Source organism: Dendrobates tinctorius, unplaced genomic scaffold, assembly GCF_039654945.1.
Source record: "Dendrobates tinctorius isolate UK_male_01 unplaced genomic scaffold, ASM3965494v1 ptg000022l, whole genome shotgun sequence".
Taxonomy (NCBI): Eukaryota; Metazoa; Chordata; class Amphibia; order Anura; family Dendrobatidae; genus Dendrobates; species Dendrobates tinctorius.
The window spans coordinates 10,745,236-10,771,170 of record NW_027361690.1 but is presented as its reverse complement, the minus strand read 5'-3'; the positions used below and the strand labels follow the sequence as shown (position 1 = coordinate 10,771,170).

Below are 25,935 nucleotides of genomic sequence, written 5' to 3'. Positions count from 1 at the left end.
GATGTGAGTGAGGTTGCCTAGGCCAAGAGCTGCCACCAGATTTCGGCCATTGTCACACACTACCAAGCCCGGCTGGAGATTCGCTGGCACAAACCACACGCCGCTCTCCTGCTTGATGGCATTCCAGAGCTCCTGCGCTGTGTGGCTTCGATTCCCCAAAGAAATTAATTTCAGTACGGCCTGTTGATGTTTGACCACGGCTGTGCTCATATCGGTCGTAACAGGCTCCTGCTGCGCTGTTTCAGAGGAACTTGAGTAGGAGGAGGAGTCAATATGTACAGACTGGATTCCTGCAATCCGTGGAGTTGGCAGAACACGTAGAGCGCCACTCTCCAGATCTGTACTCGGCTCCACAACATTGACCCAATGGACAGTGAGGGAAAGGTATCGTCCCTGTCCATGGTTACTGGTCCACACATCAGTGGTCAGGTGGACCTTGCTACTGACGGCGTTTATTAGCGCATGTTTTATGTTTGCCTCCACATGTTTCTGCAGGGCAGGGACAGCTCGCCTGCTGAAATAAAAGCGGCTGGGCATGGTGTATTGTGGGACTGCCAATGCCATGAAGTCCTGGAAGGTGTCAGTCTCCACCAGCCTGAATGACAGCATTTCAAGAGCCAGTAGTTTGGCAATGCCAGCATTCAGAGCCTGCGCTCGGGGATGGTTTGCCGAGTATGGCCGCCTTTTCTCCCATGCCTGTGCTACCGATGGCTGCCGAGTGGCCTGGGAGTGTGAGGATGACTTGGAAAGTGGTGCTGTGGGTGGAATGTCACAGGGTCTCCGGACAACAGTGCCAGAGGTTCTTCCTTGGCGATCCTGTGAGGAAGCCGAACCAGCTGTGTGTGAGCTGGAGGAAGAGGCCCCAACACGAGCTGAAGAGGTGGTAGGTGGTGCTGTACGTTGGCCTATGTCTTCAGTGTGTCTGTGTAACTCCACCTCGTGCTTGGTCCGCACATGTTTCCACATATTAGTGGTATTGAGGTTGCTGACATTTTTCCCTCTTTTGACTCTCTGATGGCACAGCTTGCATTTTACAAAGCAAATGTCATCTGCAACTGTGTCAAAAAAGGACCACGCACTGCAAGTCTTGGGAGCGCCCGTTTTGCCTTTTGAAAGTGGAATGCTCCTAACGGGTGCCGAAGAGGAGGCTACAGGCTACCAAGTCTGTCCCCTCCCTCTCCCTCCGGTTTTGGCCTTTCGGGGAATCTCTTCCTCAGAGCTGCTCCCACCACCATTCTGTTCCTCACGCCATGATGGGTCAAGGACCTCATCATCTACACTCCCCTCTTCAAACACCTGCTTCTCCTGGGTTGCCTCGCCAGCACCGTACGCACCAGAAAGTGGCACCTGAGTCTCGTCATCATCTGATGCGTACTGAGGTGTGCTGACCAAAGGCACTGGCCCACCCGCCTCTTCAGATTCAGAGGGACAAAGAAGTTGCGCATCACTGCATACTCCCTCTTCTTCACATTCTGGAAGGCTGCTTGGCTGGCCCCCTCTTTCCAAACCAACAGATTCCGAGAACAGAAGTAGAGACTGTGATAGCTCCTGTCCAAGGCTCACTGACTGCCTGGGCTCTTTGGCAGGTGGTGAAGAGACAGATGGTTGCTCTTCGGTGCTCTGGCCATGAGAGGATGTGGAAGTAATTGAAGTCGATGCGTTAGCTGCCATCCATCTGACAACGGCTTCAATTTGTTCCTCCCGCAGCAGTGGGGTACGGTGAGGTCCTACAAAGCTGCGCATAAAGGACTGTTGCCTGCTAAAACTGGGGGATGCTGACTCAGTGGTGCCAACAGCAGGCACAGAATCCCCACGTCCTCTCCCTGCAGAATCCCCACGTCCTCTCCCTGCTGAAACTCCATGCCCACGGCCACGTGCCTTACTCCCTGCCTTCTTCATCTTGCTAGACTGAGAAAGATAGGCAGAAAAGTACAAAGGGAGGCCTTAGTGTGCTTATTCCTGAACAGCTGGTTACAGGTATAAGAAACACTAATTTTATGAAGTGTGTGTGTCGACTACACTTTAATGGGAGCTAATGTGGCCTACACAACTTTCAAATGTAGTGTTTGGTGAACTTTGTTGCTTTTTTGGGGGGAAAAAAACTAAAAGGATGTGACCAAAGATTTGAAAGTCAGAGTATCACCAACTTTCTGGAGCTATTACAATGCAGGAAGGTAACCTACAATGCAAAAGATGAGGCTCCAAAAAAATTGGGTAATACTAATCTGGCTGCAGCTGAAGGGCACAAGCCAGAAAAAAGGCTCCTCTATCTACTCCTATATAGTGTTTGCAACCAACCAATGTAGATGGATATGGATGGATGCACACTAATAGGAGAAGAAAAAATGAGCTGCAATTAAAGAAAAATGTGTGAGGCAGTGACGCACGCTGAGCGGCCTACAACCAGACGTAGCTGCAGGACACACTACTCAGCGTGAGCTGCACTCACACACAGTCAGAGACCTCTCAGATAGCCGTGAACAGTGCAGCTAGGTGGGCACTAGTACTGACAGGCTGCAGAAAGGCTCCGCTGTGTACTCCTAGAGTGTTTGCAACCACCGTATATGGATACGGATGGATGCACACTAATAGGAGAAAAAATGAGCTGCAATAAAAGAAAAATGTGTGAGGCAGTGACACGCTGAGCGGCCTACAACCAGACGTAGCTGCAGGACATACTACTCAGCGTGAGCTGCACTCACACAGTCAGAGACCTCTCAGACAGCCGTGAACATTGCAGCTAAGTGGGCACTAGCACTGAAAGGCTGCAGAAAGGCTACACTGTCTACTACTAGTGTTTGCAACCAACGTATATGGATACGGATGGAAGCACACTAGATAGAATTTTTTAAAAATAAGCAGCTCAAAAAGAAAAATATGTATGAGGCAGCAGTGAGGCACGCTGGGCGGCCTACAACCAGACGTGGCTGAAGAACCCACTCCACAGCGTGAGCTGCACTCACACAGCCCTTGCAGACAGCTGTGAACACTGCTGCTAGGGAAAAGAAAGCTACAGTGGTGGTTTATGTAGCCTGGGTAAAGCACAATATTGTTTTGAGAATCGCTATTTCTAACTGTCCCTCACAGTCTTCAACAGCAGCCTGTCCTTAACTGAATTCACAGCAGAGTGACCAGAAATGGCGGCGGCGGTGGCTTTTATAGTGCATCATGACACGATTTCAGCAGCCAATCACAACCATGCCAATAGTTAACATGCCTACATGCCTAACAGGATGTGCCCACACTTCTGAGGATTCCCATTGGCTGAATCAAAGCGAGCGGGCTGATAGCATTATGGGAACTTCCGATTCCGGTATCTGATATGAAAAAAGTATCGGAAGTCAGTATCGGAATTCCGATACAGCTAATATCGGCCGATACCCGATACTTGCGGTATCGGAAAGCTCAACACTACTCGTGACGAGTGAATACTGCAGCCTGAAGTTTGAACTATATGTTTGTAGAGAGCTGTCAATCATCTGCAGCAACTCTGGGAATATTCGGCCAAGGAAATTACTGGGCTAGTCTGATCTCCAGATATAGTCCCCTGATGTCTATAGTATATGTTCTATGTTCTTGAAGCACTTCAGAGAAAATTATACCTGACTGCAATCATGCTGCCCTACTCTGATTCATGCAGCTTGTAGTTCAGGCAGCATGATACAAGAGACTGGTTCCCAATAAATATTGTGCACAGTGCACACCTGGCCTCGGGCTTTAAATACTACCCATCCATGCAATACTGCTCCCTTACAGGCTGGGGAAACATGAGCGTTGATTCTTCCATGTGAGAGAATCGGGCTGATTATGCTAATGACACTCTGCTCAAACTCTGACAGTTTACTGTGTGTCAATTCTTTCCCATGAGAGAATTGTATCACAGGGGTGAAGAAGACGGAGAACTTAATATCTTCATCTTCTCCATTGTCTGTGTTGGCGTAAGTTGGACTGCACTCGGATATCATACAAGCACAGTCTGATGGTTTCCTTGCACCCATAAACTTGAATGTGTGCAGATGGTCCAATTGTCCAATTTACAAAGCCACTCGCAGTATGCTGCATTTTTTTCTCTTTCAGAATCGGCAGGAAAAAGAAAATATCACATAAGCAGTGTCCCGTAGTATAGCATTTTGTCGAGTGCTATCATAATAAATAACATACTGTAATAAAACATTGGATAGGACTCAGCCGAGTTATATGCTCCTGTGAGTGAGTCCACAAAGTTAATTCTGTAACAAAATTAATTTAAAATATGTTAACTTGTTGCAATATCAAAATAATTTTGTTGAACAGGGCTTGCATCCCACCTCCCTCTCTCAATTCTAACAAAAGGCAGTTATGGTCTAGAGAAGAACTGTACTAACTTATAATATTCAGTGGTATTAAAAAGTATTCGCCGCTTCCTGATTTCTTTTGTATGTTTGTCACACTTAAATGTTTCAGATCACCAAACAAATATAAAAATATTATACAAAGATAACACAAGTAATACATAATGCAGTTTTTAAATAAAGGTCTTTATTATTAAGATAAAATGAAATCCAAACCTACAGGGCCCTGTGTGAAAAAGTGATTGCCCCCTAAACCTAATAACTGGTTGGGCCACCCTTAGCAGCAACAATTGCAATCAAGTGTTTGCAATAACTGGCAATGAGTGTTTTACAAAGCTCTGGGGGAATTTTTGCAGAGTTGTTGTAATTAAGCCACATTTGTGGGTTTCCGAGCCTGAACTGCATTTTTAAGGTGATGGTACAGCATCTCAATCGGATTAAGGTCAGGACTTTGACTAGGCAACTCCAAAGTCTTAATTTAGTTTTTCTTAAGCCTTTCAGAAGAGGAGCTCCTGGTGTGTTTTGGATCATTGGTAAAACCAAGTGCGCTTCAGCTTGAAGTCACGAACATTCTCCATCAGGATTTTTTGGTAGACAGCAGAATACATGGTTCTTTTTACGGCAGCAAGTCTTCCAGATCCTCAAGCAGCAACACAGCCCCAGAACATCACACTACCAAAAACTGAACTTGGAAATTATAGGCCAGTAAGCTTAACCTCAACTGTGGGTAAAATCCTGGAGGGTTTTCTAAGAGATACTATACTGGAGTATCTGAAAAAGAATAACCTTATGACACAATATCAACATGGGTTTACAAGGGACCGTTCCTGTCAGACTAATCTGATAAGCTTTTATGAAGAGGTAAGTTCTGGACTGGACCAAGGGAATGCAGTGGACGTGGTGTACATGGACTTTTCAAAAGCTTTTGGTACGGTGCCACACAAAAGGTTGATACATAAAATGAGAACAATGGGGATAGGGGAAAATATGTGTAAGTGGGTTAAGAGCTGGCTCATGGATTGGAAACAAAGGGTGGTTATTAATGGCGCATACTCGGACTGGGTCACTGTTAGCAGTGGGGTACCACAGGGGTCAGTATTGGGCCCGCTTCTTTTTAACATATTTATTAATGACCTTGTAGGGGGCATAGAGAGTAGAATTTCAATATTTGCAGATGACACTAAACTCTGCAGGGTAATCAATACATAGGAGGACAATTTAATATTACAGGAGGATTTATATAAACTAGAAGCTTGGACTGATAAATGGCAAATGAGCTTTAATGGGGATAAATGTAAGGTTATGCACTTGGATAGAACAAACAAGATGTATAATTATGTGCTTAATTGTAAAACACTGGGCAAAACCGTCACTGAAAAATACTTGGGTGCATGGGTGGACGACAAACTCACATTTAGTGGCCAGTGTCAGGCTGCTGCTGCAAAGGCAAATAAAATAATGGGATGCATTAAAAGAGGCATAGATGCTCATGAGGAGAACATCATTTTACCTCTATATAAGTCACTAGTGCGACCACACTTGGAATACTGTGTACAGTTCTGGTCTCTGGTGTATAAGAAAGACATAGCTGAACTGGAGCGGGTGCAGAGAAGAGCGACCAAGGGTATGAGGGAACTGGGGGGTCTGCAATACCAAGACAGGTTATTACACTTGGGGTTATTTAGTTTGGAAAATCGAAGGCTTAGGGTGATCTTATTACAATGTATAAATATATGCGGGGACAGTACAAAGACCTTTCTAATGATCTTTTTACACTTAGACCTGTGACGGGGACAAGGGGGCATCCTCTATGTCTGGAGGAAAGAAGGTTTAAGCATACTCACAGACGCGGATTCTTTACTGTAAGAGCAGTGAGACTATGGAACTCTCTGCCATATGATGTTGTAATGAGTGAATCCCTACTAAAATTTAAGAAGGGACTGGATGCCTTTCTTGAAAAGTATAATATTACAGGGTATATACACTAGTTTCCTTAATATTGCGTTGATCCAGGAAGCTAGTCTGATTGCCGTATGTGCAGTCGGGAAGGAATTTTTTTCCCCAATGTGAAGCTTACTGTTTGCCACATGGTTTTTTTTTGCCTTCCTCTGGATCAACATGTTAGGGCAGGTTAGGATAGGATATAGGTTGAACTACATGGACTTAAAGTCTTCCTTCAACCTTAATAATGCATCTGCACTAATCCATGATGCAGCGGACCCAAGTAAAAATGGCAGCTGCACATGTGCATAAATACCGAATGAAACAGCCAGCCTACAATGAGGGATTGGCCGTGTGGTACACCAGTGCAGAAAAAATAATCCGCATGTGGCAGTGTTCACACAGGGAATGCTGCATCCTGGATTAGTGCAGATGCATTTGGACCTGTCTGGTTTGTGACCAATTTTTTGGAGGATTTTTTCCTCTTTCTGAGGTGTTCATGTTAGAGTAGGGACTGACAAGTGTAAGGAACTTTGATGCAGTTTGTCAGCTTCCGTATTAAGGCCTTAATATCAACTAATACCTTACATATATTGCTATGTTTGTTGTGCACTTTTTATATCTTTTCAGGGTGCAGTTGGGCCCAAATGGTTCTGCAAACCTGTGGCCTCTGTTCACACGGGATGCATTCTAGTTGGCACTGGGCAGCCCCCCTATATGGTGTTACTAAGAGGTTGTGAGCCAGAAGCCCTGCATTCCCTGTGTAAACACTGCCACATGCGGATTATTTTTTCTGCACTGGTGTACCACACGGCCAATCCCTGATTGTAGGCTGGCTGTTTCATTCGGTATTTATGCACCTGTGCAGCTGCCATTTTTACTTGGGTCCGCTGCATCCTGGATTAGTGCAGATGCATTTGGGCCTGTCTGGTTTGTAACCAATTTTTTGGAGGATTTTTTCCTCTTTCTGAGGTGTTCATTCAACCTTAATAACTATGTTACTATGTTACCACAAGAATATTTTACTGCTGGCATGAGGTTCCTTTTCTGAAATGCTGTGGTACTTCTACCCCAGATGTAATGGAACATATGGCTTCCAAAAATTTGAACTTTTGTCTTGTCAGTCCACAGAGTATTCTGCCAAAAGTCTTGGGTATCAACAAGATATTTTCTGGCAAAAATGAAAAGAACCTTTATGTTCTTATTGCTCAGCAGTAGTTTTTGATTCGGAACTTCCTTGCAGGCCATTTTTGCCCAGTCTCTTTCTTATGGTGGAGTCATGGACACTGACCTTAACTGAGGCAAGTGAGGCCTGTAGTTCTTTGGATGTTGTTGTGGGGTCTTTTGTGACCTCTTGGATGAGTTGTCGTTGCGCTCTTGGGGTAACTAAGGTCGGCCAGCAACTCCTTGAAAGATTCATCACTGTTCCATGTTTTCGCTATCTGTGGATAATGGCTAGAGTCCAAAAGCTATATACATGGTTTTATAACTTTTTCCTAACTGATAGATCTCAATTACTTTGTTTCTCATTTGTTCCAGAATTTCTTTAGAATGTGGCATAATGTCTAGCATTTGAGGATCTTCTGATCTAATTAACTTTGTCAGACAGGTCCTATTTAAGTGATTTCTTGATTGGGAACAGATGTGAAAGTAATCAGGCCTGGGTGTGGCTAGGGAATTTGCACTCAACCTCCCAAATATGTGATACCCCACAGTTCATTTATGTTTTAAAGGAGGAGGGGGAATCACTTTTTCCTACAGGACCCTGTAGGTTTGGATTTCTTTTTTCCTTGATAAGGACCTTTACTCAAAAACTGCATTTTGTATTTACTTGTGTTATCTTTCTATCAAATTTAAATTTGCTTGGTGATCTGAAACATTTAAGTGTGACAAACATGCAAAAGAATAGGAAATCAGGAAGGAGGTTTATATTTCATCATACCACCTATTAAACCTATATTGGCCTGAGCTGAGCATAAAACTGAAGGCACACTATGAGAACTAGCTATGGGGGCATCATAACACCAACTGTGTCTGAGAGCTTTACACAGTTCACTGAGTTCTGTTAATTGTAGCCAAATGTACAGTGCTTATTGTAAGTAACAATTGAAACACTTTAAATTTGAAGTTGAGTTCTCCCTTCTGCAATCTTCTTGCGTGCTTATCTGTGCTTTGTCTACACTTCTCCCTGGACTCGATGTAGTTGCATGCTATTCATAAAATGCATTTTCATTATAGGTTCGTGTCATGCTTGATTTGTGCAACAGTACAAGAGGAATCTGTTTAACAGGTATGTCCATACTTGTGCCCATATGCGATAGGAATTGAGTTAATCAATATGAATGGGGAGGTTTGTCAGTTCATTCACATAACAAAAAGTCTAAGTGCAGAGCTCAATGCGTTAAAAATTATAGTAATCTTTATTAGAGAATACCTTAAAGTATATAATCAAACAAAAAAAGCTTACACAAAGGTGGTAAAAAAAATCATGAATAAAGAGGGAAAACCACGCTGCTTTGCCTGGGAATAAATAATATACAATAATAATAGAAACCACACTTTTGTGCTAATAAAGTAGGGTATCACATATAAAATGATAAAGACTCTCAACAAAAGAATCGAGAGAGAAGCATGTTCTTTACTCCCAGACAAGGTAGCGTTGTTTCTGGATTTTCTTCTTTCTTCTGTATTTTCTAACTAGCTTTATGTAGCAATTTTAATATGATTATGCACTTTAGGCATTCCCTCTTTTTTGCTTTATATATTGTTAATGCTACCTAGGGACTCATAAATATCACTTTTCATTTCCTTTTACATATTCATACACTAGATCAGAGCTAACCTGGTAAATTGTCAGCTATTCTCATACAGAAGACAGAACAATATTGTCCATGTTACACTTCAAAAATAATGCAGATTATGTGACTAATTTTTCTGTTTGTTGGGGGATGGTGCACCTCTAAAGATTGATAGTCAGTGGCATGGTTGTGTCGATGTAACAAACAGAACTTTTTATCCAGTGGTGTGGCTACCTTCAGAGCAGCGCTTGCATACGCTATAACAACGAAATTGCAAGCGCACTCTCTTTGCTCAGGAAACTTGGCACATTTAATAGACTGCAACAGTGGCCGATAACCTAGAAAAAAATCTTTTTAATAAGAGGTAAATTACAAACTTATTTATTTTTAATAGCAGTTTGCAATTTTATCAATCAATTAGCGATGATGATGAGAAAACCTTGTTTAGTCCCCGTGAACCTGACAAGTGTTACAAGATGCTTAGACATATTATAGAAATTTGTTTACAGGCTTCTCACTAGAAGCAATAAAGGTAGCTTTTAGATGATTTATGGTGGAGCCTGCACTTTGGACATTTCAGAGAATAAATGCTTTAAAACTGTGACCATTGCAAGGTGACTAGAATTAGACATAGGTCTTTTTGCTGTTGGACTGGCCCAGCAGAGCACCAGAGGATACTCCGGTGGCCCCTCTCATTTTGAACGTTTAGAGCAGAGACACTTTGGCTGAAGTCTGGAGCATCAGTATAAGGTAGGACTGACATCTACTTTGAGTTCTGCAGTACTACCTATCTTCCTTGTTGTAAAGACAGATAGTGGAAGAGGATCTGCAGGCTGCAGCTACATTGAGTGAAGCCTTTTTTCCAGCACTCAACAAGGCTTTTTGTTGGTAAAGTGCGTATATTTATTGTGTATTTGTATTTATTGTGTACAATGTGTGAGAGTACTTATATTTAATGTGTGTTACCTGTCAGTGTGAGTGAGGGGGATATGGGTTATGGGTGAATAACAAATCCTCTTTCATCACAACCGCATCATCCTTTACTGAATGAGGGCCCCCACACTAACACTGACAGTTATATACGCATTATACGGAAGTATAAATACTCCATAACATATGTACACACTCACACTCAGACCTACGGGCTTTCAATCAGTTATGGTAGAGATGGAGAGTTAGACAAAGTTCTCTTTCTATATTAGTGAGGCCATAACTGGCTAAGGGTCCACTCCTATTTCCCATCTCCGTCAATAAGGGCTCTTTTTCCCATCAGGAAAACCAAAGTGGAGAAAGATTCCCCTTTAAAAATAACTTATAGGGTGCCGTACTATCTATCATCCCGAGACTCTTCCCTGTGTGTTATTTTTTAGTGCAAAATCCACGCGCTATTTTTCGTTTGTTTATTGTAACTCAGTGGATAATTTCTCTGGGATTACCCGTATCAGACCCTCTACAAACTCTTTTTTACATATTTTGGGTGGTGACCATAGCGGCCATTTTGAAGTTGGCCATTTTAGATTGAGCTTTATTTTTTTCAATGGGAAGAGGGACATGTGACACATCAAACTTATTGAGAATTTCACAAGAAAAACAATGGTGTGCTTGGTTTTAACACAACTTTATTCGTTCTTGAGCTATTTACACATTTATGACCACTTATAAAATGTGTTCAAAGTGCTGCCCATTGTGTTGAATTGTCAATGCAACCCTCTTCTCCCACTTTTGACACACTGATAGCAACACCGCAGAAGAAATGCTAGTCTAAGGGGGTCAGATTCCTTTTAGGAATTCTCAGACCTGGTGGTGCAACATCTTGCTGGAAAAACTCAGGGAACCTGCCATCTTCAGTGCATAAAGAGGGCAACACATCATCATCTAGCAATTTCAGATATCCAGTAGCATCGAGATTTCCATTGATGAAGAATGGCCCCACTATCTTTGTACCCCATATACCACACCATACCATCAATTATGGGTGTCAGGTCTGAGCATTCCTACATGAACAACTTCCTGGAAATTGGATTGGTCATCATGGGCCAGTTGAATGGCCGCAAAGGTCTCCCAATCTGACCCCCTTAGACTTTTATCTTTGGGGTCATCTGAAGGCAATTGTCTATGCAGTAAAGATACGGGATGTGCAGCATCTAAAGCAATGGATACTGGAAGCATGTGCTAGCATTTCTTCTGCGGTGTTGCTATCAGTGTGTCAAGAGTGGGTGAAGAGGGTTGCATTGACAATCCAATACTTTGAACACATTTTATAAGTGGTCATAAGCTTGTAAATAACTTGTGAAAGAATAACGTTACGTTAAAACCAAGCACACCATTGTTTTTCTTGTGAAATTCTCAATAAGTTTGATGTGTCACATGACCCTCTTCCCATTGAAAAAAATAAAGTTGGATCCAAAATGGCCACCACGGTCACCACCCATCTTGAAAAGTTTTCCCCCTCCCATATACTAATGTGCCACAAACAGGAAGTTGATATCACTAATCATTCCCATTTTATCCATATAAATGGCCCATCCTGTAGTCTAAGCAATTAAACAATCACATGTTCATGTTCCCAAAGGGAACTAAAAAATGAAGAAAAATAAAGAAAATGTTTAAAAAATTTCCAATAAATAAAAAAATAAACATTCAACTCACCGTTCACCACCCCTTTCCTCCAATAAAAATGTATAAAAATAAACATATTTACCAAGTCAATAAAGTCCATTCTATGAAAATATAACATTATTGAAACCTTGCTTTGATAGCACTTTTACTTTTTAGCAGGTTTCCAATTTGGTCTACATAGCATTTGGTCCATGGGATCCATATCTTTAATAAAATGGTCACAGAGTAACAGTGTCAGGAATGCTTTTTTAAGTAAAGAATTTTTATTATTTAAACACTTTATTACAGCATTAGTAATGAATCTTACAGACAACTTTCCACTACTGTTGCTGGAACTTGGTATCAGTCAGTGTTGTTTGTCGCCCAAGGGCTGCCCATCCCCCATACACTATTATTTAACTACTCAACACAAGGGTATTTAGAAGAGCGAGATCGCTGATTTTGTGACGCCACAGGGATCTCGCCACCGAGATCGCTGTGTGTGACGGGGATCAGCGAACAGCCCCCCCGCCGGGTATCGCTCATCGTGCAGCATCGTCCTGGGCCATTTTTTCATCGTTGCTCTCCTGCTGGCCAGCGCGCATCGCTGCGTGTGGCAGTGTGAGCCAACGATCAGCGAGGCTCCCAGCGCTCTAAGCAGGCGCTGGGAGCTGGTCTCTAAGGTATATATTGGGTTACTTAGCGGCGCACGTCACTTAGTTACCCGATGTGTACCTTAGAAACCTGCGTGCTGGCAGCTCCCGGCGCGAGCATGCAGGTTTCTAAATTACACATCGGGTAACGAAGTGACGTGCGCCGCTTAGTAACCCGCGTCCTTGCTGGTGCTGATCGCTGGTGAAGCTGCCTGTTTGGCAGCACACTAGCGATCATGTAGCGATGCAGCAGCGATCCTGACAAGGTCATATCGTTGTCGGGATCGCTGGTGCATCTTTATGTGTGACGGGGCCTTTACACTCAGAATTGGACCATTCAATGTGACAGGCTACCTCTTTTTAAGGTGTTAATGGATCAATATCCACAAACTATCCCATTTTGATAGTATCAGTCTGTTGCTATCATTTTTACCTTGGAAGGAACTTATGTTTTTTTTCGTTTTCTATCTCTTCATTCATGGAAAATCGAGCCTTCTTTAGAAGCAGGTAAGTTCTGCCTTCTTGATCCTCTGGTTACGTTTTCATGCAAACCCAGGATAAAATATTTACATGTGAAACAACTTAATATATTTAGTTATTCTTTTTTTGTGAGTCTGCACATTTTCATAACAAGCCAATACAAGACCAACTCCAGCAGACTGATCTTATCGGGATGAGAAGATCCTAAGATACTGGTTACTTTCTAAACTAAAAATAATAGCCTGTAGCTTTCCCAGGCACAGACTATTACACTGGGTGGTCTGTTTAAGGGGGTAACCAACTCTTTCCGAAATCTTCTGGTGCATTAGGCGGTCAATTAATAGTGAGGCGTGCCAATTTTGGGGCAAAAAAAACAATGCAGACTGGCGCTAAGCCCCGGCAATGATAATTTAAAGTGAACCTGTCATCAAGATTTATCTAAGTAAATTACAGGCATTATCAGGTCACTGCAGTTACATTGACACTGTTACACTTACACAATGGATGGGGACCTGCCCTTTTTTGGGTTGGGCATTTTGTCTGTATAGCTTTCCATGGGCAGGAGTCTGAACAGCTGGATCTGGGTCCTGCTCTGCCTCCATCCATATTGAGTGCTCCTGACACATATTGAGGTCAAATACAAGAGTTAAAGTCTGTTCCTTTTGGATACACCTTGATACTCTTTTGTGATCAAAATATTGTCAATTATTCCTAATTATTTATATACTTAGTGCAGTGTATTTGCTCATTTTATTTTTATATTGTTTGTTAAATAGCCACATTGTAAGCGTGCATCTTTACATTGCACTTATACCAACATGTGTTACAGCTCATTTCCTTGATTTTAAATACTGTATGGATGGTATAGTCTCATAGTGCTACAATATTGTGTGTGTGGTATGGTCTCAGAGTGCTACAATATTGTGTGTATAGTATAGTCTAGTGTCACTGTGCCTCAAACCAGACTACCCTGGAAGGGGCATGACAAAGACAGCTGCATTGGTTTTCACTGGAGCCTCTGATGGTGAGGTCAGGCTTGTGCGGAAGGCAGCTGCCACTCCAGGGTGGTGTCTGGCTGTGGCTGCTGATCCCACTTGGGGAGACGGTGGCACGGCTGAGACGCAGAGCACGCAGGCATGGCTGAGACACAGGGCAGGCAGGTGTGGTGTATGAATGAACAGGTAGAGACCTGTTCACACACCAGGTGCAGGTACTGGTACAGGCAGGAAGGAATGATGTATGAAGGAACAGAGGTAGGACAGGGTTCAGACAAGGCAACAGTGCGAGACAAGGTACAGGACCAAGAACACAGGGACCAGAGTATACACAGGTACAAATCAAGGCTAGGAGCAATAGCACAGAGACCAGGATATACTGCCTCCTGGAGGGTGGCAAGACAGGTACAAGACAAAGCTAGAACAAAGACACAGAGACCAGGATTGTAGACACGTACAAAGCAAAGCTAGGAGTAAAGCCTCCAGAGAAGGAGAAACACAGAGCAAGACCTGGCAGCTCAATAGCAAGACACCAACTGAGTTAACACATTGCGTAGGCAGGGTCCACTGGGTGGAGCTGCCCTAAATACTAGAGGCCTCTTGGTAATTGGTCAAGGACACATTAGACAGGTGCACCCTGACTCCATAAGAAGCAGAGTTCTGATGCTGCCCCCCTATGCACACAGCCAGGAAGCATGCAGAGAGGATACAGGAGACAAGAGGCACAGAAGCTGGCAGCAGACAGAAGTCACAGCATGTAATGATGCCAGGACGGTTGTTACAATAGTGCTAAAATACTAAAATACTATGTGTATGGAATAGTCTCAAATAGTCTCATAGTGCTGCAACAGTGTATGTATAGTCTAGTGTGATAGTGCTACAAAACTGTGTACGGTATAGTCTCAGTGCTTCAATATCATGTGTATGGTATGGTTTCATAGTGATACAATACTGTGTGTATATTCTATTGTTACAGTGCTACAATAGTATGTATGGTATAGTCTCATAATGCTACAATGCTATGTCTATAGTCTATTCTCATAGTGCTACAGTATTGTGTATATGGTATAGTCTCATAGTGCTACAGTACTGTGTGTATAGAAAACACCTGATACACAGAGTTCAAGTCCGCAATTTTGTATGAAAAAATATAAATAGATTTTGTTAATTACAAAACAATTCAGTATATATAGTAAACTGATCAAAATCTTACAGAGGGTCTTTACATTAGAGACAGAAGGATTTACACACAAGGTACAGTGTATCCAGATATGACAGTAAGAGGTGGGGGAGCAAAGAACAACCAATTGTCGTCATGTATAGTGAAATGCCTTGGTACCAAATCACACATGCTATTTACATAGCCTCAGTATTTAGGACCTAATAGTCCTTATATGTGCTAAAGTGCATAGTTGAAATACCGGCATACAGACAGTCATAAACCAAATAAAGGATTGCTCATACCCATAGTGCCTCAATCAGGAACACCCAGTACCGCAGCCCCAATGCGCGTTTCGCGTTGGCTTCTTCGGGGGGCCATGTATATTAGTGTGTCTACCCTGATCTTATATAGACCAGGGCACATGTGATCACAGGTGCCGTGGATAGCGGCACGCGTCCTCCGTCCCCCATGCCGGAAGTACACGTCATCTCCAGCAGTCAGAGATGATGCGGGTCATGCGGAATTCCCCGATGACGTCAGTGACCCGCATGCATCATAATAAGAAGCCAGAAGTGACAATGAGACAATGAGAGACGCGCGCACCCACCACATCATGCTGTCACAGGCTCCGGTCCACATGTTCCATCTTAAGTGTGGGCAAAAATAAGGGCAATTATAGCGCAATATACTCCCTGAATGTCCGTAAATCTGAGACAACCCAAAAATAGAATTTAATAAGAAATATGAGAGTACTCTAAAGAAATCATTTTGAAAGTGCAATGTGCATATAAAGTGACAGTGCTCGATCTATAAGTACATATAGAGACAATATATATAAAAAAGCACTTAATACATAGATATATATATGGACCACATATAATTATATATAAGACATAGAAAAAATACATTAGTTATTATAAGTTGATTCTTGAAGTGAAGGTGCTTGTTGAATAAAAAAGAGAAGAAGCTTGGGTGTTCCAGACATCCTTATCAACTAGGGGTATATCCATGCTAAATATTGGAATAGACATTGGAGACTATATAATATACTGAAATAAAAACAAACAAAAATACATATTAAGACACAAAAACACACAAACAAATAAAATATAAAAACCATCGAAAATTCCTATATGGAACTGAACTTAAAGTGGCCGCGCTTAAAGCACAGTGTAATAAAACTGCATCCAAGCTCGAAATGGAGGTAGAACTTTAAAATGTGGAATGCAAATGCATACAGCCAAAAAAACAGATGATGTTACTCACTGTTATGAAGACTGGCTGTTGATGAACATAATGCTCTTGAAGTCACAAGTGGATAAAAAGAAGGGCCACTAAGCATAGAAGACTGAAGCAAATCCAGGGAGCGTCCTCCCGTTTGCAAAAGAAACAGCTCCCTGCAAGGGAACGCGTCCCCCAGAGCGGCAGGCAGCCACGGCCGATGGCGCCGCCGAACAGTGGCATGGTGAACGAGGGGCGTGACTGGCGGGGGTGCCAGTCATCTGCCCATCCACACTCAACCATTAAGGCAATTCCAGGTGGCCATCAGACGAACTATTCGAGAGACAGGCATCTGATCTTGGACAAAGGTTTAGAGAGAGGGGTTATGGGAGAGAACTATAATACAGGGTTATTTCAGAGCAAAAAAATCCAAGAGGAATGATCTGCTGCTTCCTGGAAAAAAAACATTGAAGGATGTGGGTATTAGATTCATTTCCACCTTCAACCATCAATGGAATACTATGCATCTTATACTCAAAAGACATTGGCCGGTGCTCATGACAGATGCCATTCTTTCAAAAAATCTTTCAAAAATGACACTGATGACTGCACGTAGGAGTAACAACTTGAGGGATATCCTATGTAAAAGCCAGTATGTGGCAAAAACTAAAACCATCTTTAATGCAGGTCAACAAAGAGCGGGTTTCTTCCCATGTGGGGGATGTTTGGCAAGTAAGAATCATGTCAGGGCATCTTCTTTTAAGTCATCAGATGGCACAAAGGAATACCGGATCAGAGATCACATCACGTGCAAGACGTCCAATGTAGTATACTGTGCCCAATGTACCTGTGGTCTTATCTAGTAGGATTAACCACACGGAAACTGCGTGTTAGAACACGCGAGCATATAAGGGACATAGTGGCTGCAAGTGATGTGGTTGATCTGAGTGTTCTAAAAACAATCCCACGCCATTTTAGACAGAAACACAAGTCTAATCCCAATGATCTTAAGGTGTGGGGCATTGATTGTGTCCATCTTGGTACAAGAGGGGGTGACTATAAACGGGTCCCTGCACAGCGGGAATGCAGATGGATATCTGTTCTGGACACTATGGTCCCAGCTGGACTGAACGAACAATTACGTTTTGTTCCTTTTTTATAAATATACTAGCTGAAGAGCCCGGCGCTGCCCGGGCATAGTAACTAACTGTGGTTAGTTATAGAAAATTGTAATTATCCTCCATCCCATAGTCCCGTGTCCATATACCCATCATACATATCCACGATCCCATAGGCCCGTGCCCATATACCCATCATACATATCCTCCATCCCATAGTCGAGTGCCCATATACCCATCACACATCCTCCATCCCATAGTCCCATGCCCGTATACCCATCATACATATTCTCCATCACATAGTCCCATGCCCATATACCCATCATACATATTCTCCATCCCATAGTCGAGTGCCTATATACCCATCATACATATTCGCCATCCCATAGTCGAGTGCCCATATACCCATAACATCCTTCATCTCATAGTCCCATGCCCATATACCCATCATACATATCCTCCATCCCATAGCCCCGTGCCCATATACCCATCATACATATCCACGATCCCATAGGCCTGTGCCCATATACCCATCATACATATTCTCCATCCCATAGTCCCGTGCCCATATACATATCCGCCATCCCATAGTCCCGTGCCTATATACCCATCAAACATATCCTCCATCCCATAGTCCAGTGCCCATATACCCATCACACATCCTCCATCCCACAGTCTTGTGCCCATATACATATCCGCCATCCATAGTCCCGTGCCCATATACCCATCATACATCCCATAGTCCAGTGCCCATATACCAATCATACATATTCGCCATCTCATAGTCCCGTGCCCATATACCCATCATACATATCCTCCATCCCATAGTCGAGTGCCCATATACCCATCACACATCCTCCATCCCATAGTCCCATGCCCATATACCCATTATATATATTCTCCATCCCATAGTTCCATGCCCATATACCCATCATACATATTCTCCTTCCCATAGTCCCATGCCCATATACCCATCATACATATCCTCCATCCCATAGTCGAGTGCCCATATACCCATCACACATCCTCCATCCCATAGTCCCATGCCCATATACTCATCATACATATTCTCCATCCCACAGTCCCATGCCCATATACCCATCATACATATCCTCCATCCCATAGTCCCGTGCCCATATACCCATCATACATATCCGCCATCCCATAGTCTCGTGCCCATATACCCATCATACATATCCTCCATCCCATAGTCCAGTGCCCATATACCCATCACACATCCTCCATCCCATAGTCCCATGCCCATATACCCATCATACATATCCTCCATCCCATAGTCCCGTGCCCATATACCCATCATACATATCCGCCATCCCATAGTCTCGTGCCCATATACCCGTCATACATATCCTCCATCCCATAATCCAGTGCCCATATACCCATCACACATCCTCCATCCCATAGTCAACCATTATGACATTATAATGAGCGGTGGCAGGGCTTGCAACCTATGATGACATCAGCGTCGTCATGGCAACCATTGTGACATCATAATGAGGGGCGGGGCTTGATACGCACACACTGTTTCCCCAGTATGCAAATAGAGGCATTATGACATCATAATGAGGGGCCGGGCTTGACGCGCACACACTTTTCCCCAGTATGTAGATAGGGGCAAAATTGTTTGGTGAATTGGAACGCGCGGGTTAAAATTTCAGCTCACAACATAGATTAGGACGCTCTCGGGGTCCAGATGTGTGACTGTGCCAAATTTTGTGGCTGTAGCTGCGACGATGCGGATGCTTATCCCGGACATACATGTGTTCTAACACGCAGTTTGCCCACACTTAAGATGCAACATGTGGACCGGAGCCTGTGACAGCATGATGTGGTGGGTGCACGTTTCTCTCATTGTCTCATTGCCGACACGTCACTTCTGGCTTCTTATTATGATGCATGCAGGTCACTGACGTCATCGGGGAATTCCCCATGACCCGCATCGTCTCTGACTGCTGGGGATGACGTGTATTTCCGGCATGGGGGACGGAGGACGCGTGCCGCTATCCACGGCACCTGTGATCACATGCGCCCTGGTCTATATAAGATCAGGGTAGACACACAAATATACACAGCCCCCCGAAGAAGCCAACGCGAAACGCGCGTTGGGGCTGCAGTACTCGGTGTTCCTGATTGAGGCACTATGGGTATAAGCAATCCTTTATTTGGTTTATGACTGTCTGTTTGCCAGTATTTGGACTATGCACTTTAGCACATAAAAGGACTATTAGGTCCTAAATACTGAGGCTATGTAAATATCATGTGTGATTTGGTACCAAGGCATTTCACTATACATGACAATTGGTTGTTCTTTGCTCCCCCACCTCTTACTATCATATTTGGATTCACTGTACCTTGTGTGTAAATCCTTCTGTCTCTAATGTAAAGACCCTCTGTCAGATTTTGATCAGTTTACTATACACTCACTGGCCACTTTATTAGGTACACCTGTCCAACTGTGTGTTAAGACTTAATTTCTAATCAGCCAATCACATGGCGGCAACTCAGTGCATTTAGGCATGTAGACATGGTCAAGACAATCTCCTGCAGTTCAAACCGAGCATCAGTATGGGGAAGAAAGGTGATTTGAGTGCCTTTGAACGTGGCATGATTGTTGGTGCCAGAAGGGCTGGTCTGAGAATTTCAGAAACTGCTGATCTACTGGGATTTTCATGCACAACCATCTCTAGGGTTTACAGAGAATGGTCCGAAAAAGAAAAAAAATCCAGTGAGCGGCAGTTCTGTGGCCGGAAATGCCATGTTGATGCCAGAGGTCAGAGGAGAATGGGCAGACTGGTTCGAGCTGATAGAAAGGCAACAGTGACTCAAATTGCCACCCGTTACAACCAAGGTAGGCAGAAGAGCATCTCTGAACGCACAGTGCGTCGAACTTTGAGGCAGATGGGCTACAGCAGCAGAAGACCACACTGGGTACCACTCCTCTCAGCTAAGAACAGGAAACTGAGGCTACAATTTGCACAAGCTCATCGAAATTGGACAGTAGAAGATTGGAAAAACGTTGCCTGGTCTGATGAGTCTCGATTTCTGCTGCGACATTCGGATGGTAGCGTCAGAATTTGGCGTAAACAACATGAAAGCATGGATCCATCCTGCCTTGTATCAACGGTTCAGGCTGGTGGTGGTGGTGTCATGGTGTGGGGAATTTTTTCTGGGCACTCTTTGGGCCCCTTGGTACCAATTGAGCATCGTTGCAACGCCACAGCCTACCTGAGTATTGTTGCTGACCATGTCCATCCCTTTATGACCACAATGTACCCAACATCTGATGGCTACTTTCAGCAGGATAATGCGCCATGTCATAAAGCTCGAATCATCTCAGATTGGTTTCTTGAACATGACAATGAGTTCACTGTACTCAAATGGCCTCCTCAGTCACCAGATCTCAATCCAATAGAGCATCTTTGGGATGTGGTGGAACGGGAGATTCGCATCAGGGATGTGCAGCCGACAAATCTGCGCCAACTGTGTGATGCCATCATGTCAATATGGTCCAAAATCTCTGAGGAATGCTTCCAGCACCTTGTTGAATCTCTGCCACGAAGAATTGAGGCAGTTCTGAAGGCAAAAGGGGGTCCAACCCCTTACTAGCATGGTGTACCTAATAAAGTGGCCAGTGAGTGTATATACTGAATTGTTTTGTAATTAATAAAATCTATTTATATTTTTTCATACAAAATTGCGGACTTGAACTCTGTGTATCAGGTGTTTTCTAGGTTATATAAGAGTGTCCAATGGGGGTTGTACTGGTCCCAGTTGAGACTGTGGACCTCACCCTTTCAATCATATTGGTACATAAATTTTGTTCTGACTTTATTGTTATTCAGTACTGTGTGTATAGTCTAGTCTCATAGAGCAACAATACTATGTGTATAATCTAGCCTTATAGTGCTATAATACTATGTGTATAGTCTAGTCTCATAGTTAGTGTTGAGCGATACCGTCCGATACTTAAAAGTATCGTATCGGATGGTATCGGCCGATCTAAAAAAAATATCGGGTATCGCCGATTCCGATACCAGAAGCCCCATTCAAGTCTATGGGACTTCCGGTATCGGAATAAGAAAAACCCTATTTTTGCCTTGTACAGCCTCTCTGGGGTCTGTACGGGCATTTCAGGGGGCTGTGCCGGCCTGCCGGGGGGGCTGTGCCGGCCTGCCGGGAGGGCTGTGCCGGCCTGCCGGTGGTCTGTGCAGGCTCCGGGGGTCTGTGCCGGCCTGCCGGGGAGCTGTGCAGGCTCCGGTGGTCTGTGCCGGCCTGCCGGGGGGCTGTGCCGGCCTGCCGGTGGGCTGTGCAGGCTCCGGGGGTCTGTGCAGGCATCGTCCGATGGGACTACAAGTCCCATCGGGCGATGCCTGCTACCATGACAGTGATTGACACATTAGCCAATGATGGGACAGTAGTAGTCCCATCATCCGGCTAATGTGTTGAATGTAAAAAAAAAAAAAAAAAAAAAATGTACATGCTACATACATGCTACATACATACAACATGCATACTACATATATACTACATGTAACATACATACTACATGCAACATGAATTTCCCACGCAGCAATGGCATAAAGTGAGACTAGGGACTTTTTTGTTTTTAAAGTGGTGGAGGAATACAGTGCGGAAGGATACCTACCTTCCGTCATTGTATTCCTGGAGCTGGTAGAGAATGGTAGCATCAGCTGATGCTGCTGTTCTCCACGCAAGATGGACGTGGGACCCTCGTGGACTTCTGCGGATCGGGGTAAGTATATTGGTGTTTTTTTATTTTGATATTTATTCCTCAAGAGGACAATGGCTTCGGGGATCAAAGTGACAAGTGACGGTGAGTATGTACTCTATGTTACTCTATGTTATATCTGTATGTCTATATGTATGTATTGTATGTAGTATATATGTATGTTGCATGCATGTAGTATATATGCAGTATATATGTTGTATGTATGTTGCATGCATGTAGTATATATGTATTATGTATGTAGTATGTATGTAGCATGTATGTAGTATGTATGTTGCATGTATGTAGCATGTAGTATATATGTAGTATGTATGTTACATGTAGTATATATAGTATATATGTAGTATGCATGTAGTATATATGTTGTATGTATGTTGCATGCATGTAGTATATATGTATTATGTATGTAGTATGTAGCATGTATGTAGTATGTAGTATATATGTAGTATGTATGTTACATGTAGTATATATAGTATATATGTAGTATATGTAGTATGCATGTTGCATGCATGTAGTATATATGTTGTATGTATGTTACATGCATGTAGTATATATGTATTATGTATGTAGTTTGTATGTAGCATGTATGTAGTATGTAGCATGTATGTAGCATGCATGTAGTATGTAGCATGTATGTAGTATGCATGTTGCATGTAGTATGTATGTTACATGTAGTATATATGTAGTATGCATGTTGTATGTATGTAGCATGTATGTAGCATGTATGTAGCATGTAATTTTTTTTTTTTTTTACATTCAACACATTAGCCGGATGATGGGACTACTACTGTCCCATCATTGGCTAATGTGTCAATCACTGTCATGGTAGCAGGCATCGCCCGATGGGACTTGTAGTCCCATCGGACGATGCCTGCACAGACCCCCGGAGCCTGCACAGACCACCGGCAGGCCGGCACAGCCCCCCGGAGCCTGCACAGACCACCGGCAGGCCGGCACAGCCCCCCGGCAGGCCGGCACAGACCACCGGAGCCTGCACAGACCACCGGCAGGCCGGCACAGCCCCCCGGCAGGCCGGCACAGCCCCCCGGAGCCTGCACAGCCACCCCGGCAGGCCGGCACAGCCCCCCCGGCAGGCCGGCACAGCCCCCCCGGCAGGCCGGCACAGCTCCCCGGAGCCTGCACAGACCCCCGGACAGTCGGCACAGCCCCCCCGAAGGCCCGAACTGACGGCGCATCATGATGCGCACAGACAGCGCATCATGATGACGTCATTTCGGCAGCCAATCAGAGCCACAAAAGTGGCTCATTGCATTTTGGACTTCCGATTCCGGTATCCGATACGAAAAAAGTATCGGTACTCGGTATCGGAATTCCGATACGGCAAATATCGGCCGATACCCGATACTTGCGGTATCGGAAAGCTCAACACTACTCATAGTGTTACAATACTGTATGGTATGGTCTCATAGTGCTACAATACTTTATGGTCTTATAGTGCTACAATAGTGTATATAGTCTAGTCTCATAGTGCTACAATACTTTATGGTCTCACAGTGCTACAATATTGTCTGTAATTGTGTGCAGCTTTTGATAAATTCATGAGACATCATGAAAAAAGCCACAAAAGTAGCAGCCAAAAACTCTGTGGTTTTGCACAGATGGAGTTAATTTTTTTTCTTCCCATATCTATTATACTATCAGTTGGGCATAAATCTACATTGTTTAACCCTATTATGTCTTAAAGGCATCACAACTACAGGAGTTTTTTGATATTTAAAAAACTAGGTAAGAGCAGGAGGTGTGATAACATAATAAAATATATTTTATTTACCTAGTCAAACGCCAACATGTCAGAGCTACTGCTCCAGTTGTCTCTGCTAACATTACAGCAGTTAATCATGCGACCACACTGCTGAAGCCAATTGGTTGCCACAGTCATGTGTCACCTGACTGATGATTTTATGACTGTAGGACTGGTGAGGACACCCAAAACAGCAGCCCTACAATATTTATATCATTATTTTAACATATTTCCTGTCCTGTCCCTCACCTAAGCTTAGAAAAAAAATCCCAGACAACCGATTTAACTTATGAAAATTGTTTTTCATTATTTGTCCTTTTCATTTTATTTTCCTTGCTTATTAGGAAGGTACACAGTGATACCTAATCTATTCTCTGCATGGGCTGCCTGTAAATTCCAGCTGTAGAGCATATTTTAACAATATCATTTAAAGTGTTCGCAATTTTAATAATTATACTCATTTTATTTGCAGGTCCGCCTGGGCCTCCAGGTAAGTAATATTCCATCTTCATAATTACCTTTATAATTATCTTATTTTGTAATGTTTAAATGAATGAATGAATGAATAAAATAAATATATAATCGTGGCAATCCCACCTGGCATGTGGCCCATACCACATATATATGGGTAGTGTAACTGTTATGAGCACGTTGAGCAGCTAATAAATTTGCCTATAGCTTTATTATTTTTGAAGATTAAACATAAATTGCTTATTTTTTTGCTTAACTGTAATGTCATTAAGGCCGGGGTCACACTGGCGAGGAATACGGACGAGTGAGAGGCGTTAAAAGCACGCATTACACACGAACAAATTATTCTCTATGGGTTTGCTCCCAACAGCCGTATATTTCTCATCTGTATTCTCCGGTCCGTGCCAATCGCAGCATGCTGCGATTGTCAGCGTACTACGCCCATAGTATGCCAATGCAAGTCTATGGGTGCGCTAAAAATACGCATTACACACGGACCACATATGTGACTTGCGAGAAACACGCACCCGGTGTCTTTTAGAAAAGCCGGCAATTCAGTGCGCTATACAGTAAACTCACACTGACAGGTTTAATAAAGAAACGAAAGAATAGATATGTACACATAGAATACATATATCTATACATACATGTCATTGTGTCAAACATATATATATATATATATTTATATTTCACAGAGTTCTTCATAGCAGAATAGCCGCTAATTAAATTGCCGGCTTCTATCAAATCATTCCCCAACCCGACATGAAATGACACATGGTTTACATTCAGTAAAGCATTTCATTTCATGTTTTTTAAAATGTCCCTGACTAATATTAGATGAGGGTTTGTGTGCAAAATTTGGGAGTTGTAGTTGTTATTTTAAGGGGTTAATTCTTTGTTAAAAAATGCGTGGGCTTCCCATTGCCCTATAGTGGTGGCGGGTGGGTTAATCTAACAAAGGGTTAATGTCACCATTCGATTGTAAGGTGACATTAACCCTTTGTTAGATTAACCCATTCGCCACTGCTACAGGGCCATGGGAAGCCCACGCATTTTTTAACAACGAATTAACCCCTTAAAATAACAACTACAACTCCCAAATTTTGCACACAAACCCTCATCTAATTATTAATCAGGGACATATTAAAAAACATGAAATGAAATGCTTTACTGAATGTAAACCATGTGTCATTTCATGTCGGGTTGGGGAATGATTTGATAGAAGCTGGCAATTTAATTAGCGGCTATTCTGCTATGAAGAACTCTGTGAAATATAAATATATATGCAGTATATATTTGTTTGTCTCAATGACTTGTGTGTATATATATATATATATATATATGCATTCTATGTGTCTATATCTATTATTTCGTTTCTGTGAGGAACCCTGTCATAGGGCTCCATTATATGTCCATTTTGCAAGGCGGCGAGAAAATCTCGCCATACGGATTGCATACGGATGCCATACGGATTACATGCGGATGCAGACATGCGCAAAATACGCAACCACACCTTGCTTACGGATGACATACGGAGCACTATTTAGGGGTCATTCATCCGTATTACACTTGTAAACTACGGACCGTATTTTGCGTCGGTTAGTGTGACCCCGGCCTAAAAGTTTCTATATAGTGTAAGT

The 25,935-nt window shown here is 43.2% G+C and overlaps 1 protein-coding gene across 1 annotated transcript in view; it reads left to right on the top strand.

Annotated features, from left to right (window-relative positions):
- Positions 1-25,935, top strand: part of GLDN (gliomedin) — a 77,935-nt gene that overhangs the window by 7,780 nt on the left and 44,220 nt on the right. Inside the window, exons 2-3 of the mRNA XM_073568441.1 lie at positions 8,511-8,562; positions 24,297-24,314. Coding sequence (XP_073424542.1) covers positions 8,511-8,562; positions 24,297-24,314 — 70 coding nt within the window. The remainder of the gene's footprint in view (positions 1-8,510; positions 8,563-24,296; positions 24,315-25,935) is intronic.